At 40.1% G+C, this 16,635-nt stretch overlaps 1 protein-coding gene across 5 annotated transcripts in view; it reads right to left on the reverse strand.

Annotated features, from left to right (window-relative positions):
- Positions 1-16,635, reverse strand: part of NUFIP2 (nuclear FMR1 interacting protein 2) — a 30,664-nt gene that overhangs the window by 9,140 nt on the left and 4,889 nt on the right. For all 5 annotated transcript variants that reach the window (XM_002718913.6, XM_089317527.1, XM_089317528.1 and 2 more), the window contains exons 2-3: positions 13,712-15,433; positions 2,826-2,858 (exon numbers count right to left, since the gene is read on the reverse strand). In XM_002718913.6, coding sequence (XP_002718959.1) covers positions 2,826-2,858; positions 13,712-15,433 — 1,755 coding nt within the window. The remainder of the gene's footprint in view (positions 1-2,825; positions 2,859-13,711; positions 15,434-16,635) is intronic.

The following is a 16,635-nucleotide window of genomic DNA, read 5'->3' on the forward strand; positions in this document are numbered from 1 at the left end:
TCACTCTACAAGTGGCTGCAATGGCCAGGATGGAGCCAAGAGCCCAAGCACCTGAACCATCTTCCACTGCTTTTCCCAAGGCCATTAGCAGGGAGCTGGATTTGAAGTGGAGCAGCTGAGATCTGAACCAGCACTCATATGGATGCCAATGTTGCAGGCAGCGGCTTTATCTGCTATGCTACAACTCCAGCTCCCGGATGTATGTTCTTTTCTTTTTTTTCATCAAATAAAGACAACATTCATTTTAAACAATGCAAATGGAAGCAAGCGTTTATCAGCCCAAGCTGTTAACACATCCATGTCCCATATCAGAGTACCTGAGTTCAATTCTTGGTTCCAGCTATTTGGCTAATTATTAGCAGATTCCAGGGGGCTGCAGAGATGGCTCAAGTAACTAGGTTCTTGTCACCCACATAGGAGAACTGGATTGTGATCCAAGCTCTTAGCTCAGGCCTCAGCCAGGCCATTATGAACATTTGGGCAATGAAATAAGGGATGGGAGTGCTCTCTGTCTCAAGAATCACAAAAACAGGATCCAGCACTGTGGCATAGCAGGTAAAACTGCCACTGTGGCAAAGCAGGTAAAGCCGCGGCCTGCAGTGTTGGCATCTCATATGGGCACTGGTTCAAGTCCTGGCTGCTCCACTTCTGATCCAGCTCTCTGCTTTGGCCTGAGAAAGCAGAAGATGGCCCAAGTCCTTGGGCCCCTGCACCTGCATGGGAGACCGGGAGGATGTTCCTGGCTTCTGATTGGCCCAGCTCCAGTCATTGAGGCCATTTGGGGAGTGAACCAGCAGATGGAAGACCTCTCTCTGCCTTTCAAACAAACAAATAAATCTTAAAAAAAAAAAAAAAAAAAAAAAAAGTCTGGATAGTCTAGCAAATGATTGTTCAAGTATAACCTAGCACCAAAAGCTTCATGTTAAACTTAGTTTCATAGAACTACCAGTTGAAGTCTAACCAGTAACTTATTCTTTCTTCCTAATTTCCCATAACCATCAGCTTTCATTTTCAGCAAAGCACATCTATATCCTGAGTTCAAAATATAAAGCTGTCAGAATGTGTCTAGGTAGACGCCAAGGCTATTCTAAAGTGTTATGTTCTCCTCTTCTGGGAGGCAATATTTTAATTTCACACTTTCTACTTAACACAAAAAACTTTAATATGTACATACTTTTGCTGTTGGGGAAAAAAAAGCAAACCAATAAAACCTGCCACTATATTGCAAATTATATTCAAGGGGCCAGCACTGTGGCACAGTGAGTTAACACCCTTGCCTGAAGTGCTGGCATCCCATATGGGCACTGGGTCTAGTCCTGGCTGCTCCTCTTCTGACCCAGCTCTCTGCTATGGCCTGGGAAAGCAGTAGAAGATGGCCCAAGTCCTTGGGCCCCTGCACCCACGTGGGAGACCCAGAAGCAGCTCCTGGCTTCCAATCAGTGCAGTTTCGGCCATTGCGGCCAATTGGGGAGTGAACCATTAGATGGAAGACCTCTCTCTCTCTTTCTCTCTGTGTGTGTAACTCTGACTCTCAAGTAATAAATAAATCTTAACAAAAAAAATTATATTCAAGAATTCAAGATCTCTTCAGCCTTAAGAATCAATCTAGTTTACTCCAGAGACAACAATATCCTTTATGGGTTTCCAACAGCCATACACTGGCAACCTACCACGAAGATAATGTCCCTTCCTAATGGTTAATATCTATTTACCAGCAAAACTAAAGTAGGTCAACTTTTGCAGGGTATACTTTCTTTTTAATTTGTATTTATTTACTTGAAGGGCACAAAAACAGAAAAAGAGAGTAAGAGTTCCCATCTGCTGGTTCAATCCCAAAATACTCCTAATAGCCAGGGTTGAGCCAGAAGCCGGGAACTCAGTCCAGTTCTCCCTCACGATGACAGGAAATTAACCACTGCCTCTGAGAGGAAAGCTAGAGTCAGGAGCAGAACCAAGGCTAAACCCTAGGTACTCAGACAAGGGACTGAGTGTCCCAAGCAATGTCCTATCTGCTATCTAAATTGTCCTTCCCTGAAGGGTGTATTTTCTACTCTACCTTCTTTTCATTTGTGTTTAATTACTGAAAAAGAGGGAGAAATCGAAGGAGTAGTAGTACTGGAAAATCGTGCAGACGTACATTCTAGCCCCATCTCTCTAGCTTATACACCAACCTCTGAGTCTGAATTTCCTAATAAATAAGACATAAGAGAATTTCTAACATTCTTCAACTCCTAAAATTCCTAGGAATTTCACATTCATCCGAGATGCACATATATTAACCAACAAAGTAGATGAGTGTATGATATAATTCAGTTACAAGATTCTGAAAACCTAAATACATTACTCAGCGGCTTCTTTCCAAACTAAACTCACCTTTTGTATCATGCAATCAACTATTTTTACTATATTTGTAAAGAAGGTATGCAATAATTAGGAAATTCTAAATAATCCAGATGTGGATTATCGAGTCTTTCTGTTCTCCCACTCATCACATCTTGGTTATGGGAGGGTGAAGAACTCTTGATTTGCTATTCATATTTCCTTTTTGAAGAACATACAGCCCAGATATTTCTGCAACAACTATTATTTTTCTAGCTTTTGGTTTCAGTCCTGGCCAGCATGGGCATTTGGGAAGTGAACCAGTAAATGGGACTTGTTTATGTTTCTCTCTCAAATAAACATAGTGCCTTTCAACTACATTCATTAAATAATTCAAAATATAAAACCTGTTTATTTGGTAGATGACTGCTCAACTGTTATTCCCATCTAAAAACAATGTATAGTAATCACTGGTTATGAATATTAAGTCATTTACTCATTCTTACCTTGCTTCTGCAAATTCCAAATAGATTCCATTTCTGCAAAGAATAAAAAGACGGATTATTTTATGTACTAGGTTTCAGTGAGCAAAGTTTAAAGCTATGCTTTTCATTTTAAATCTAAAAAAACTAGACTGATAAATGCTGAGCTGAAGGTAGAACTGGAAACAATTCTGTGACAAACCAAGCACTTGCAGCTTCCTATAATTCTTAAGCATCACTCAGATTGCCTTTTAAATGTTGATCACAGAATGTCAGTTATTATCTGAAATTCGCAGAACAACTTTGTTTTCACCAACAGCAAAAATGCAGAAGCATATTACAGGTAAAATATTTCTCAAAACAGATCATAATTATTAAAAACCAAATATCTCTTAGCAAGCTATCATTCCAAATATTTTGAGAATTATTCATCAATCATACTCAATGCTTAGTTTAAGCATTCACGCAAGTTGTTTTGAACACTAAACCACATCTACTTTAACCCAGTCAAAATGCAATCTTTACCCATTTATTAATGATGTACAATCCTCACTTGCTCCATTTTCATTCAAAATGTGTACAGTACATTTATTTTCACATCTTAAAAATGACCCAAACTATAGTGATACGGGGAGAGAAGGTAGAACTGTACCTGACATAGAAAAAAAATCTTCAGCTGGCGCCGCGGCTCACTAGGCTAATCCTCCACCCAGTGGCGCCGGCACACCGGGTTCTAGTCCCGGTTGGGGCGCCGGATTCTTTCCTGGTTGCCCCTCTTCCAGGCCAGCTCTCTGCTGGGGCCCGGGAAGGCAGTGGAGGATGGCCCAAGTGCTTGGGCCCTGCACCCCATGGGAGACCAGGAGAAGCACCTGGCTCCTGGCTTCGGATCAGCGCGGTGCGCCGGCCGCAGCACGCCAGCCGTGGCAGCCATTGGAGGGTGAACCAATGGCAAAAGGAAGACCTTTCTCTCTCTCTCACTATCCACTCTGCCTGTCAAAAACAAACAAACAAACACCTTCAAGAATATTCAAAGTCTTGAGTAAGACAATAGATACTACACTATGACCTTGAAAGAACAAATAATAGGGCCAGTGTTGTGGTGCAGCGGGCTAGGCTATAACTTGGAACACACACATCCTGTTATCAGGATCAAGTCCTGGCTCTTCTGTCTCCCATGGAGCTTCCTGATTATGCAGCTGGAAGGCAGAAGATGGTTCAAGTACTTGGGTCCCTGCCAGTCATGCAGGGGACCTGGTCCGAATTCCTGGCTCTGGCCTAACACAGCCCTGGCTGTTGCAGGCATCTGGGGAGTAAACCAACAGATGGAAGCTCTCTCTGTCCCTCTATTCTTCACCTTGCCCTTTTATTTAAAAAAAAAAAAAAAAAAAAAAAAAAAAAAAAAACTTCAAATAAGAGTTACACGGGGGGGGGGGAGGGTGTGGGGGGTGTTCCATACACTGGCTCACTCCCCATTTAGCTACAACTGGAGCCAGGAGCTTCCTCAGGGTCTCCCACATGGGTGCAGCAGGGGCCCAAGGAGCTGGGCCATCTTCTGCTTTCCCAGGCCATAGCAGAGTTGGATTGAAGTGGAACAGCCAGGTTATGAACTGGTGCCCACATGGTATGCTGGCACTTCAGGCACGGGCTTTACCCACTACGCCACAGCGCTGGCCCCCACCTTGCCTTTTAATTAAATATCTTTAAAGAAACAAAAAACAAAACCTCTACCAAACAAAAACTACCTAAGTAGAAATAATGAGTAAGCACTGAGGATTAAGTACTCTTCCCACTGCCATACAACTATCATTCTGAAAGGACAAAAAGACTGATTTTTGATTATAAATAAATTCTATTTAATTGCTTTCTATTTATCAGCAACTAATTATAGTAAGAGGACTAGAGCTTATTAAGATGAGATGTATGAAAACAAGGGTTTCAGTTATGGAACAACATAACCCCTTCCTGGGGCTAAAATAGAACAAGTACAGACCTAAAATTATGACTGTCTTATTATAGGTGTATGGACAGAAACAGGGAATGGTAGAGTAACACTGTTCCCCCACTCCCCTCAAATCAAGACTTGCTAGGAAAATTTTTGAAAATTTCGCTAGAATTGGATGTTCAGATTAATAGGTAAATGATCAAAGTAATTATTCAGATAAAACTCAATTCAAAGTTACTACAATGATTCTCTGATTAAACTATAGCTGGCTAGTAATATTCTGCCACTTGTCCAAGTTTAGTCCTATGCCTATGGACTTCAAATCTCTGAGCAGTTCCTATGCAAAGATAGGTAGGAAAATTCCTTTGTCCTGGGAGGTCTACAATCAACCTACTCTTGGGGAAAAAAGATGACATCTCAGAAAGGGAATTTTAATCACACAGATCATACCTATCACTCCAATACAAGTTCTAACTTTATTAGTTTCAGACGGTAAAAAGTAGCTGAGAGTTTATAATAGCACTTTTATATTAAAATTACTGGATCCCAGAATGGCCAAAGCCTTGTCTTGTGAGACCTGAGTGCAAATAAATTAACCCAATACAATTAGCATTTTTTCTTTTAGCAAAGGCACGGAAATTTGACATTCTGCAGCAAACTGCTAAAGTATCTTGTATATACCAGTTACTTGACACTCATTATTTTAGGTCTGCTCACTAAAGATAAATAACTTCAATATGGCTCTGCCTTTCTCCTCTATGAGGGGAGAAGATATACTTGAGTCACGGAAACACAAAAATCAGAATAAAGATGACAAAAGCAGCTATCTGCAAATGCCAGTTTAATAGTTAAATACATTTCTTTGCCTCAAATTAGAACATTCAGTTTAAGGATTTACTCAAATACTACAGAATTTTAAACTTCAAATAAAGAAAACTTATGTAGGATCTAGTTTTAGTTTTGTAAACCTGATTGTGACTTTGGGGGAGCAGGAGGAATTTATAGCATAATAATTATCTAAGGTGCTGAACTGAGAAATCATTTCCCTTCCTGTTAATTACTTTTGTAAATACTAGCAACTTTATTTCCTTGATCAAAATTTAAGTTTCTATGAAACTGAAACAAGGTTAATATCAAAAAGGAAATAAATTGTTTGTATAATTATATGCCATGCTTAACAACTCTACAAGTGACACCACTGATAAAACACACACGACCAACACATTTTGTCCCTTATAGAAGTCTCAACTCAGATTATGAATATGAAATGTGTTACTCTGCAAAACTTTTCTAACTGTCCCAAGAGAATATAAATAAAACTAGAAAAGGTACTTTCAACTGCACAAAATCAAAATATTAGGTACACCCATCTGACACTACTGACATACAACCTTTTTGTGTCCTACAAAAAAACAAAAATCCCTCAAAGGAAAAGATTGAAGCTAAGAAGTAAAGTCAATAGGAAGTTTTGGCTTTGTCTTTAAAATTAAACAGAGAGGTGGGCATTTAGGCTAGCAGTTAAGATATCCTGTCCCACATTGGAGTAGCTGAATTGGATACCTGCCTCCAGCTCCTGAGCTGACAGGCATATACCTATGAAGATCTGGACTGAGTTTCCAGTTCTTTGCTTCAGTACTACCTAGTCCTAGCTGTTGCAGGCATTTGGGGAGTAAACCAGAGTACTGATGAGAGGAGCTCTGATTCTACAATAAGTAAATAATTTTCAACTGCACATTCCAAATTTGAAGCTACAAATCACAGAAAACCTGAAACGTTAACTGTCTAGACCTCTAAATACACACAATAGAAACCTGGAACCCAAGTTGGTTTTGTTATTTTTCTTTTCTACTGCTGTATTTATTTAAATCTAGTTTACTTCATAAAGGTAAAATATCAGCATTGTGGCACAGAGGGTAAAGCTGTGGTGTGGGACACCAGCATCCCATACCAATGATGATTCAAGTACCAGCTACTCCACTTCTGATCCAGCTTCCTGTTACTCTGTCTGGGAAAGCAGCAGAAGATGGCCCAAATGTTTGAACCCCTGCACCCATGTGGGAGACCCAGATCAAGCTCCTGGCTCCAGCCCAGCCCAGCTCTGGCCACTATGGCCATTTGGGGAGTGAACCAGTGAATGGAAGATTTCTCTGTAAGTCTGCTTTTCAAACACATACAGAAATCTTTAGAAAAAAAAAAAATCAAATTCAAGTTGCTTGGAGTGAAACTTCTATTGAGAAACAGTTTCTGGTTTTACAGCATATTTCCTTTACCCTCAGTACTTAAGCTAGTGAAATCTGACAGCTGAATTTTAGCTTTGTAAATTCCTTACAAGTGACACTTCACACTAATGCCAAAGTGAATTCATTACCATTGAACTTGGAAAGAAGATGTAATGAGAATTCAAGTAGCCAGTCTGGATGCTCAACTGACAAGTCACTGGAGGGAAGAAGACCTTATAGCCTATTAGGAATTATTATATCTATTCACATATATCCCATATTATAGAGAAAACAGGTACTCTTGCCAAGCCTAGAAAATTCAAGCAGGTCTTAAAGTGCACTTTCTTAAAACTGTCAAATTTGCCAGCATATGCTAGTAAAATCATTAGAAAGACAGATGTAATCCCACAGGCATTCATGAACAATTGCTACAAAGTATAGTAAATGTGAAAACACTTAAGTATTGTGTAAAAAAAAGATGGGGGCCAGTTCGAGTCCCGGCTGTTCCAATTCTGATTCAGCTTCTCTGCTGTGGCTTGAGAAAGCAGAAGATAGCCCAAGTCCTTGGGTCCCTGCACCTGTGTCGGAGACCTGGAAGAAGCTCCTGGCTTCAGATAGGCGCAGCTCTGGCCATTGTGGCCACCTGGGGAGTGAACCAGAGATGGAAGATCTCTCTCTTTGCCTCTGCCTTCAAATAAATAAATCTTAAAAATTCAGTGGTTCCCCCTGCCTCCTGACCAAAATAAAAAAAAAAATCTCCCATGATCTGGCAGCAACTTATTTTCCTTTTTATACCCCCTCACCACATCCAAACTAGATCCCTTCCTATAATTTCATTTATTCATGACTTGTCATTTCACTATTCTTTACCTCCCCATAGGTTAAAAATCTTCTTGATTCATCAAAATAGTTTATAAATGCTACTGCCTCTACAAAAATAATTCTCCACTGGGGAAGGAGTTTGGCAAAGTAGTTAAGATGCCATTTGGGGGGCCGGCGCTGTTTAGCAGAGGGTTAATGCCCTGGCCTGAAGCGCTAGCATCCCATGTGGGTGCCAGTTCTAGTCCGGGCTACTCCTCTTCCTATCAGCTCTTTGCTATGGCCTGGAATAACAGTGGAAGATGGTCCAAGTCCTTGAACCCCCGCTTCAGCGTGGGAGAGCCAGAAGAAGCTCTGGCTCCTGGCTTCAGATAGGCACAGCTCCAGCTGTTGCGGCCATCTAGGAAGTAAACCAGCGGATGGGAGACCTCTCTCTGTAACTCTTTCAAATAAATAAAATAAATCTTAGAAAAAAAAAAAGATGCTATTTGGGACACCTGCATCCCATATTGGAATCCCAATTCCTATGCTTTCGATTTGGCTTTCTTGGAGCCAGCAGATGATGGCTCAAATACTTGGGGCCCTGCTGCCCATATGGAAGATCCAGATTTTTTTTTAATTTGACAGGTAGAATTTTTTTTAGACAGTGAGAGAGACACAGAGAAAGGTCTTCCTTCTGTTGGTTCACTCCCCAAATGGCCACTACGGCCAGTGCTGCGCCGATCCAAAGCCAGGTGATTCTTCCTGGTCTCCCATGCGGGTGCAGGGGCCCAAGCACTTGGGCCATCCTCCACTGCCCTCCCAGGCCACAGCAGAGAGCTGGACTGGAAGAGGAGCAACTGGGACTAGAACCCAGTGCTCATATAGGATGCCGGTGCCGCAGGCAGAGGATTAACCAAGTGAGCCATGGTGCCAGCCCTGGAAGCTGCAGGTTATCTGGGAATCAGATTTCTGGTTGTTTTTCAACCTTTCAAATAAAATGAAAAAACAAGATGGCTCAAGTGCTTGAGTCCCTGCACACACATCGGAGACCTTGGCTTCTGGCCTCAGATCGGCGTTGCAGGTATTTGGGGAGTGAAACAGCAGATACAAGATCTTTGTCTCTCCCTCTCCGTGTAACTCTGCCTTTCAAATAAATAAAAAAATAAATCTTTATAAATTTTTTATAAAAAACCTATCAAAGTCTTCCATAAGTAAACAAAGTACTCTGCCTATGCTACACACTTGATAAAAAACACACATGCTCCCAATTATTGCCCAACATCTTAATAGCAAACAGTGGCTAGTACAGAAAACAGTGGCAAAGAAAAAAGGGATTACACTAGTCAGATCTATGTAGTTTTCTATTCTGGCTGGCAACTAAAATTACTGAGTAAGGTTTGAAGTTTTCTTTATACCACTGCCCAATTCAAAGCTAGCAAACCAAACCTGTGCCAATAACTTGTCACCCAGTAAAGACAGTAGAGAAACAGTAGTAGAAATTTAAAAATTCTTTTTAATACCATAGAGTTGCCTAAGTCTTTTATACTAAATAACGTCTAAATTTAAAGAAGGTATTATTCCGTGGCTGCCGCCTTCAGTGCCAGCATCCCATATGGGTGCTGGTTTGAGGCTCGGCTGCTCCACTTCTGATACAGCTCTCTGCTATGGCCTGGGAAAGCAGTAGAAGGAAGACCTCTCTCTCTCTGTGTGTAATAATAAATAAATCTTTAGAAAAAAGTTATTGTTCTTACAAAGTAGTCAACTTGGTTAGGGCTCTTATATCAAAATATCAGTACTATTATTAGTGCTTGATAGCCTTCAGCTCAATATGATCCAATCTATCAATTTGTTTAAATTAGTACTTTTGACCAAAGACAACTGACATCAATTGATCTTACTGCCATGGATTGTTACAAATACTTTAAACTGCTTCAGATTCAAAGGTTTACCTCAATATGTCAGGATTCAGGAGCAGGTGTTTGGTGCAGCAGTTTAGTCGCTGCTCAGGATATCCGTGTTCCATATTGAGGTACCTAGCTACTCTGCTTCTGATCCAGTTTCCTGCTGATGTGCATCTAGGGAAGGGTCTTTGCCACCCATGTGGGAGACTATGGTTGAGTTCTTGGTGTTTGACATCCACTGAACCCAGTTCTGGCTGTTAAGTGCAAGTGGGGAGTAAACTAGCAGATGAAGATACTTTTCTCACCCTTTGTCACCCTGCCTTTCAAATAACTAATTAAACTTTTGGGAAAAATTATGTATTGGCAAGGATATAGATTAACTAGAACACTTTTGCATTGTTGGAGGCACAATTTAAAAATGCTAAACAGCTACTGAGAAAAATACTGTGGTAATTCCTCAAAATCTAAGAACTTCCAGAAAGAGAATTGAAAGCATGGTCCTAAAAAGGTTAACCCATGTTCATAGCAGTGTTATTCATAACAGGTAAAATGTGGAAGCAATTCAAGGATTCCACATACATGAATGGATAAACATTATACACACACACACTGAACTATTATTTTGGCCTTTACAAAGAATGATGTTCTGTCATGTTACAACAGAAATGAACCTCAAGAACATCATGCTTAAGTTAAATACGCTAGTTCCCAAATGAGAAACACTATAGGCTTCCACTTATGAGCTACTTATAATCAAAACAGACAAAGTAAAATAATGGCTGCCAAGGCCTGGGAAGAAGGAATGGAGTTACCGTTTAATGGGCATAACCTTCGTTTACATGTATTTTTTTTAGACTTATTTATCTGAAAGTCAGTTTCAGGACTGGTCTTCCTCTTATGAGTCACTCCCCAAATGGCTGTAAAGACCAGGGTTGGGCCAGGCTGAAGCCAGGAGTCACTTCCAGGTCTCCCATGTGGGTACAGGGGCCCAAGGATTTGAGCCATTTTGCGTTGCTTTCTCGGACGCATCAGAAGGGAGCTGGATGAAGTAGAGCAGTCAACACTGGAATGGGAGCCCATAAGGCACTGCAATGGTGCCTTAACCTTCTGCGGCACAGTGCTGGCCTGCTTATATAGGTATATATTTTTAAAATTTATTTATTTAACTTGAAAGTCAGAGTTACACAGGAAGAAGAGAGGCAGAGAGAGAGAGAGGACTTCCATCTGCTGGTTCACTCCAATTGGCTGCAACGGCCACAGCTGTGCTGATCCGAAGCCAGGAGCCAGGAGCTTCTTCCAGGTCTCCCACACAAGTGCAGGGGCCCAAGCACTTGGGCAATCTACTGCTTTCCCAAGCCATAGCAGAGAGCTGGATCAGAAGTGGAGCAGCCAGGACTCGAACCAGCACCTATATAGGATGCTGGCACTGCAGGCGGTGGCTTTACCTTTTTTAGCACTGGCCTCTAAAACATTTTTGAGATGGATGGTTGTGATAGTTATAAGCCGTTACTTAAGACCAGTGAACTACACACATAAATGGTTAATATTATAGGGTCCCTTGCCACCCCTGTGGGAGACCAGGATGGAGTTCTTGCTCTTGGCATTAGCCTCGCTCAGACCTGGCTGTTGCAGTCATTTGGGGACTGAACCAGCAGATGGAATATTTGTTTTTCCCTCTCTGTTGCTCTGCCTTAAAAAACAAAACCTAACACAAAAATTATTTATTTATTTGAAAGTGTTAAAGAGATAGGGGGAAATCTTTTTTTTTTTAAAAATGCACCACTCCAGGACCAGCATTATTGTGTAATAGGTAAAGCTGACGCCTGTGACATCGACATCCCATAAGGGTACAGGTTCAAGTTCCGGCTGCTCTACTTTTGCTCCAGCTCTCTTAATAGCCTGGGAAAAGCAGAGATGGCCCAAGTGCTTGGGCTCCTGCAACCACATGGGAGACCCAGATGAAGTGCCCGACTTCAGACTGGCCTGGCCCAGCTCTAGTCATTGCAGCCTCTTGGGAGTGAATCAGCAGGCAGTTCTCTCTAAATAACCTAAAGAAATGCTCTTAGGGGCCGGTGCCGTGGTGTAGCGGTCATGGTTGTTCCACTTGTGATTCAGCCTGGAAAAAGTCAGAGTTACACAGGGAGAGGAGAGGCACAGAGAGAGAGAGAGAGAGAGAGAGAGAGAGAGGTCTGTGCCTGGGAAAACAGCACAGGATGGCCCAAGTGCTTGGGCCCCTGTATCCACGAGGAAGACCTGGAAGAAGCTCCTGGCTCCTGGTTTCAGTCTTGCACAGCTTTGGCTGTCACAGCCATATGGTGAGTGAGCCCTCTCTTTAATTCTGCCTTTCAAATAAATAAATAAATCTTTAAAAAAAAATAAAAAGTTATTCAGATGATCAAAAGGTTAACTTAAAACCAATTCAAGTAAAGGGAAAACTAACGAACCAATTGATCACTAATGGACCAATCAACACTTGGCAGCAATTCAAAGAACTTGCCACTCTGGAACCCAAACTGAACATTATCTGTTGTTCCAGGGGAAAAACAATCAATATCAACCTGATTCATTTTAATACACAAACTTACTAAAGAAAATCTTTTCAGTAATACCAGCAAAACTAAACACATTTGCATCTATATGGCACATTTAGTTTATCTGAATCACTGATTTTAGTTAGCCCATATATAGGGAATGCACACAGAATAACTGGAATACAAACTAATGCTCTCATTTAAAAAGGCCTACAATTACACATAATAAAAAAGAGAATCATACATAAAACAACTAATCAACTACCTAGTAGAACAGATCCCACAAATTTTGAGGTAGCAGAATATAACACAACCAAATATCTTCTCAGGCCTACACAATGACCACCACTAGACACTTTGGTAAACATTTTCCAATAACATTATTTGAAGGGCAGATGGCACAGAAAATGACACCCTACCCTCCCAGTAGAATTTAATTTAAATAGAACTAAGTATTTCTTTTTTGCCCTTACAGCCCTAAAAAAATAAATCCAGTTCCAGGGTAAACCTCATGGTTAGTTCCCAAGAGCAGAACTAGAGAACAAGTGAAGGCAGGTGAATTTTACCTGCCAGAATTCTTGTCCCTTAACGTCCATAAGGCAATTCTACTGCTTTCCACTTTTTAAGGAAAAGATCAATTTAGTTCATTGTACCAAATAAATGTTTTTGTTCACAGAGAAGGAAAGGTATGTAAGATTAAGAAATTTGCTCAAGTCACATAAAAAGCTTTGTTATTCATCTCTGATGCAATGATTTCTTCCAGGGAAAATATGGTAATTACCTCATACCCACAATCTGATATGCATATTCTTCCCAGCAGTTCCAAATCATGCCTAAACGGCCATGTTAAAAATGGGAATGTGCAGTATCTATTAATTGTGTCCATGCAGACATGGGTATGGGAACAAAGGTGGAAAAGGTATGAAGATTAAAAACCACTGTCCTAAAAAGCAAAAAGTTTATAAATATCATTTGTTACACCTCACTATTTGCATTAAGGATTTAACTTATTTTCTGGTTACTATTCAGCACACATTATTCCTTCTTATAAAAGATGTAAAGTTTGATACTCCATCTTTTTTGGACCCTTCTTCAAAAATACTGCTCTTATTCATTTTAGGCAAATTAAAAATATTAAATGACTTTGGAATTAAGCATATAATACAAAAAATAAGAGACAGGGAACATATACCCAAAGAAAAAAATTTTTGAAGAACTCATGAGATAATATAATGTCACCCTTCTGGGCAGGCACTGCCTACCTCTCTTTAATTTATACTTGTCCATATAAGATAATGTTTTTAAGTAGGAAAAAACGAACATTCATTCTTTCTCAAGTTTAACCATACTATTTCCAAAGACCCTGAATTAAAGAGTTTGATATTGGGTTCTTATCCACATTGTCATTCTCAATTAACCTTTGCAAAGCAGCTCATAGTTTTCAAAATTTACTCTTAATACAAATAAAAATAAATTAGACAGTAAGAATCTTTGTATAAGAAACAAATGAAGTTACCTTTAGTGTGATATACAATAGCAGCCCTCAGGTCAAAAGAACCCCAGCTATCATTCCTTTCTAGGCCTCTCTGGTATCTCTGTTCTTTGGCGGAGCCCAACAAAGTGTTCGTAGGAGAGGCCAGAGGATTTTGATTTTCTATCTCGTAGTCCTTTGAGAGAAACACTAAAGCACCTTGACTACTGGTGTCTGCTTTTTGCAGGTCACCTATATGACTGGGTTCCAAGGATAAGGCTCCACTCTCATTAGTAGTCCCAGATTTTAGAATGTTACTCAGAACTTGAGGACTAGTCCGTTTCTCCAGCTCATAAGCCTTGGGAAACACAGGATGCTCAGTTCCTGAGGGGATTATTTCAGCACCCTGTGAAACCAAAGTGGCAGGATATTCTCCTTGAAATGTCACCTCCACCACTTTATGATCTGATGACTTCCCAATAACAGTCTCAGGGCCAGCACTGGGCTCATTTATAAATGATAAACCCCACTGATTCTGGAAGATATCCCCCAGGTTTTGCTGATCGGTCTGAGAGGGCAGATCCACTTGTGCTGTGCTTAAAAGCACAGTTTGCATATTTGAAGGATAAATAAAAAGGCTAGACTTTATTTGTTCAACAGCTGCTGAAGTTAGACTCACGTCCTGGAGAACTGAATCAGTCCCAGAAGAGATGGGTGTTAAAGTATTAGCAGCAGTAGTTAGCAGTGGCTGACCCCCTGGAGGATACACATTTGCATCAGTCCCCGCTAAGACAGGCCCGTTAGAAAAGCTGGCAGAAGTAACAGATTTCAGTGCTGACATAGGAACCTGGGATAACCGACTTGAAGATTGTGTCTGAGTTTCTCCAGTAGATGATGAAGAGGATGAGGATGAAGATGGTGACACAGAGTTCTGTATAGTTTTGTTGAGGTTTTCCTTAACTTTGCTTGCATAACTTATTTTAGGAACGATTTTAGCACTGCTATTGTCCACTGGAAAAACTGGGGGTGGTTTAAATAGGGTCCACGAGTCCTCTTTGGAGGCAACAGCCGAGGCATGCTTTCCTTTGGGCCGATCATCAAACTTTTTGCTGCTCACACCAGGTTTTATATCTGAGCTTTTCCGAAGCACATCACCCACGGCAGGTTTTCCTCGACTTGTTCCTCCAGGCCCAGGTTCATATTTCCAAACAGGCTTGGAACCATCTACTCGGTTTCCCTTTTGTTCACTATAGTCAGGCTTGAAAGTTTCAAGTCCCTGTTTTAAGGTTGGGACACTGGTCTCTTGTTGCATTATTTTTTCCTGCACTAAATTAAGGTTTTCACAACCCTTGGCACTATTGCGCCTAGCTTTTCTTTTCTTAGGAGTGGTATATCCGCTCTCTGATCCACTACCATCATTATCTGCTCCTTTGCCCATATAACCATTAGCAATATAGCCTGAATTATTTGTTACAACACCATTTGGAATTGCTACAGTATCACTTTTATCTACAGACTGGTTCTCTCCAGATTTGTTTTCATAAGACTTCCCATTCTTTTTGTCCATACTGTTTTTCTGAATGAAATTCTTGGTTTTAATTCCTGCTTTCCCAAAGGTGCTGGCCTTTACAGTCTGCTTCAGGCTAGGGTCTACAACTTGCTGGTTGCCATTGAGGACCCTGGAAATAGGGTTGGTAGCTTCATCAGAACCCAGACTCTTTAAAGATATTTCTCTTTCTCCAGCATTACCATTTAGTTCACCATAGCCTAGAGAAGGGAAAAAAAATTTTTTTTTAAAAATCACAACACATAAATACATTATTATGTAACATTTAAGGACTTTTATTTGCTGTATGTTAGATACTATATATGAGCTATAGTTTTATTATTTCACATCTCTGTAAGACCCTTGTTAGTCCTATTTTACAAGACTGCAAAATGGAATCTACTGTTAAGAGGCAGAAACTGTACCTTGATTCAAACCATAGAAAACATGATTTCTCATCTGACATAATCAATCTACCCATTATAAAAATTTCTTTACAATTAAGGACAGAGCTACCCTCTGGGCAAAAATCATGTTTTACTGATACAGTACTTATTACAAGGAAATGTTCTAATGTAATTTGACTTCAGATCATGCTTTAACACATGGAACTATAACACCTATGTACAAGTGCTTGTAATTCTTATTAAGACATATTTTCTTCATTTTATCATTAGATGAATAGATTCTCATAGAGATGAAGTAACTTTTCCAGATCACAAAGTGGCACAACTGGAAATCTGAACTCTAGCCTGCCTGGAATACATGGTTTTACCACCATGCAATACTGTCTATTCTAGAGATCAGTGAAAAACTACTGTGGAAGCCATCTAATTGCAAACAAAACTACATAAGAGGACATATAATACCACAAGTGTTAGGATATTCAGATTTCATTAAAGACCTTCAACCACCATAAACAGTTAACTCTATTAACTATAGATGATTTAATTGGGCAATCTTACACTCCCTTATTAGTAAAATGGTGTTATTTACCTTTCTACAAAATGTTTACAAAAGCATCCTGAAATCAAACCATTAGAAATAGATATACAATACAAGGATACACACACATTCATTTAAAAACAGCTCTTTTGGGGAGTATGAGTTCAACAGAAACACTTTTAGCTTTATCATTCCATTCTGTTTTTTTCTTCCCCTAATTATTTTAAGACCTTTGGTCTGTGAAGGCTAAAAGGCACATGAGTGTGTGTATTTTTTTAAAAACTTTGTTTTATTTGGAGATATAGGGGGATACTGGATTTTTTTAAAAAAAAGTTTGAGAACCGTTGCTCTAAAATAACTAGGTGTGGAGTAGAACACAATCTAGGATGAGTCACAGACTGGACTAAAATTTTAAGTCACTCATTCTACATCAGGGAAAAAGTTGGTATTAAAGGGCAAATAAAGGTATTTTGCTGCT

The sequence above is a fragment of the Oryctolagus cuniculus genome, chromosome 17, assembly GCF_051225735.1.
Source record: "Oryctolagus cuniculus isolate XC-2025 breed Fujian yellow rabbit chromosome 17, ASM5122573v1, whole genome shotgun sequence".
In the NCBI taxonomy this organism is placed as follows: Eukaryota; Metazoa; Chordata; class Mammalia; order Lagomorpha; family Leporidae; genus Oryctolagus; species Oryctolagus cuniculus.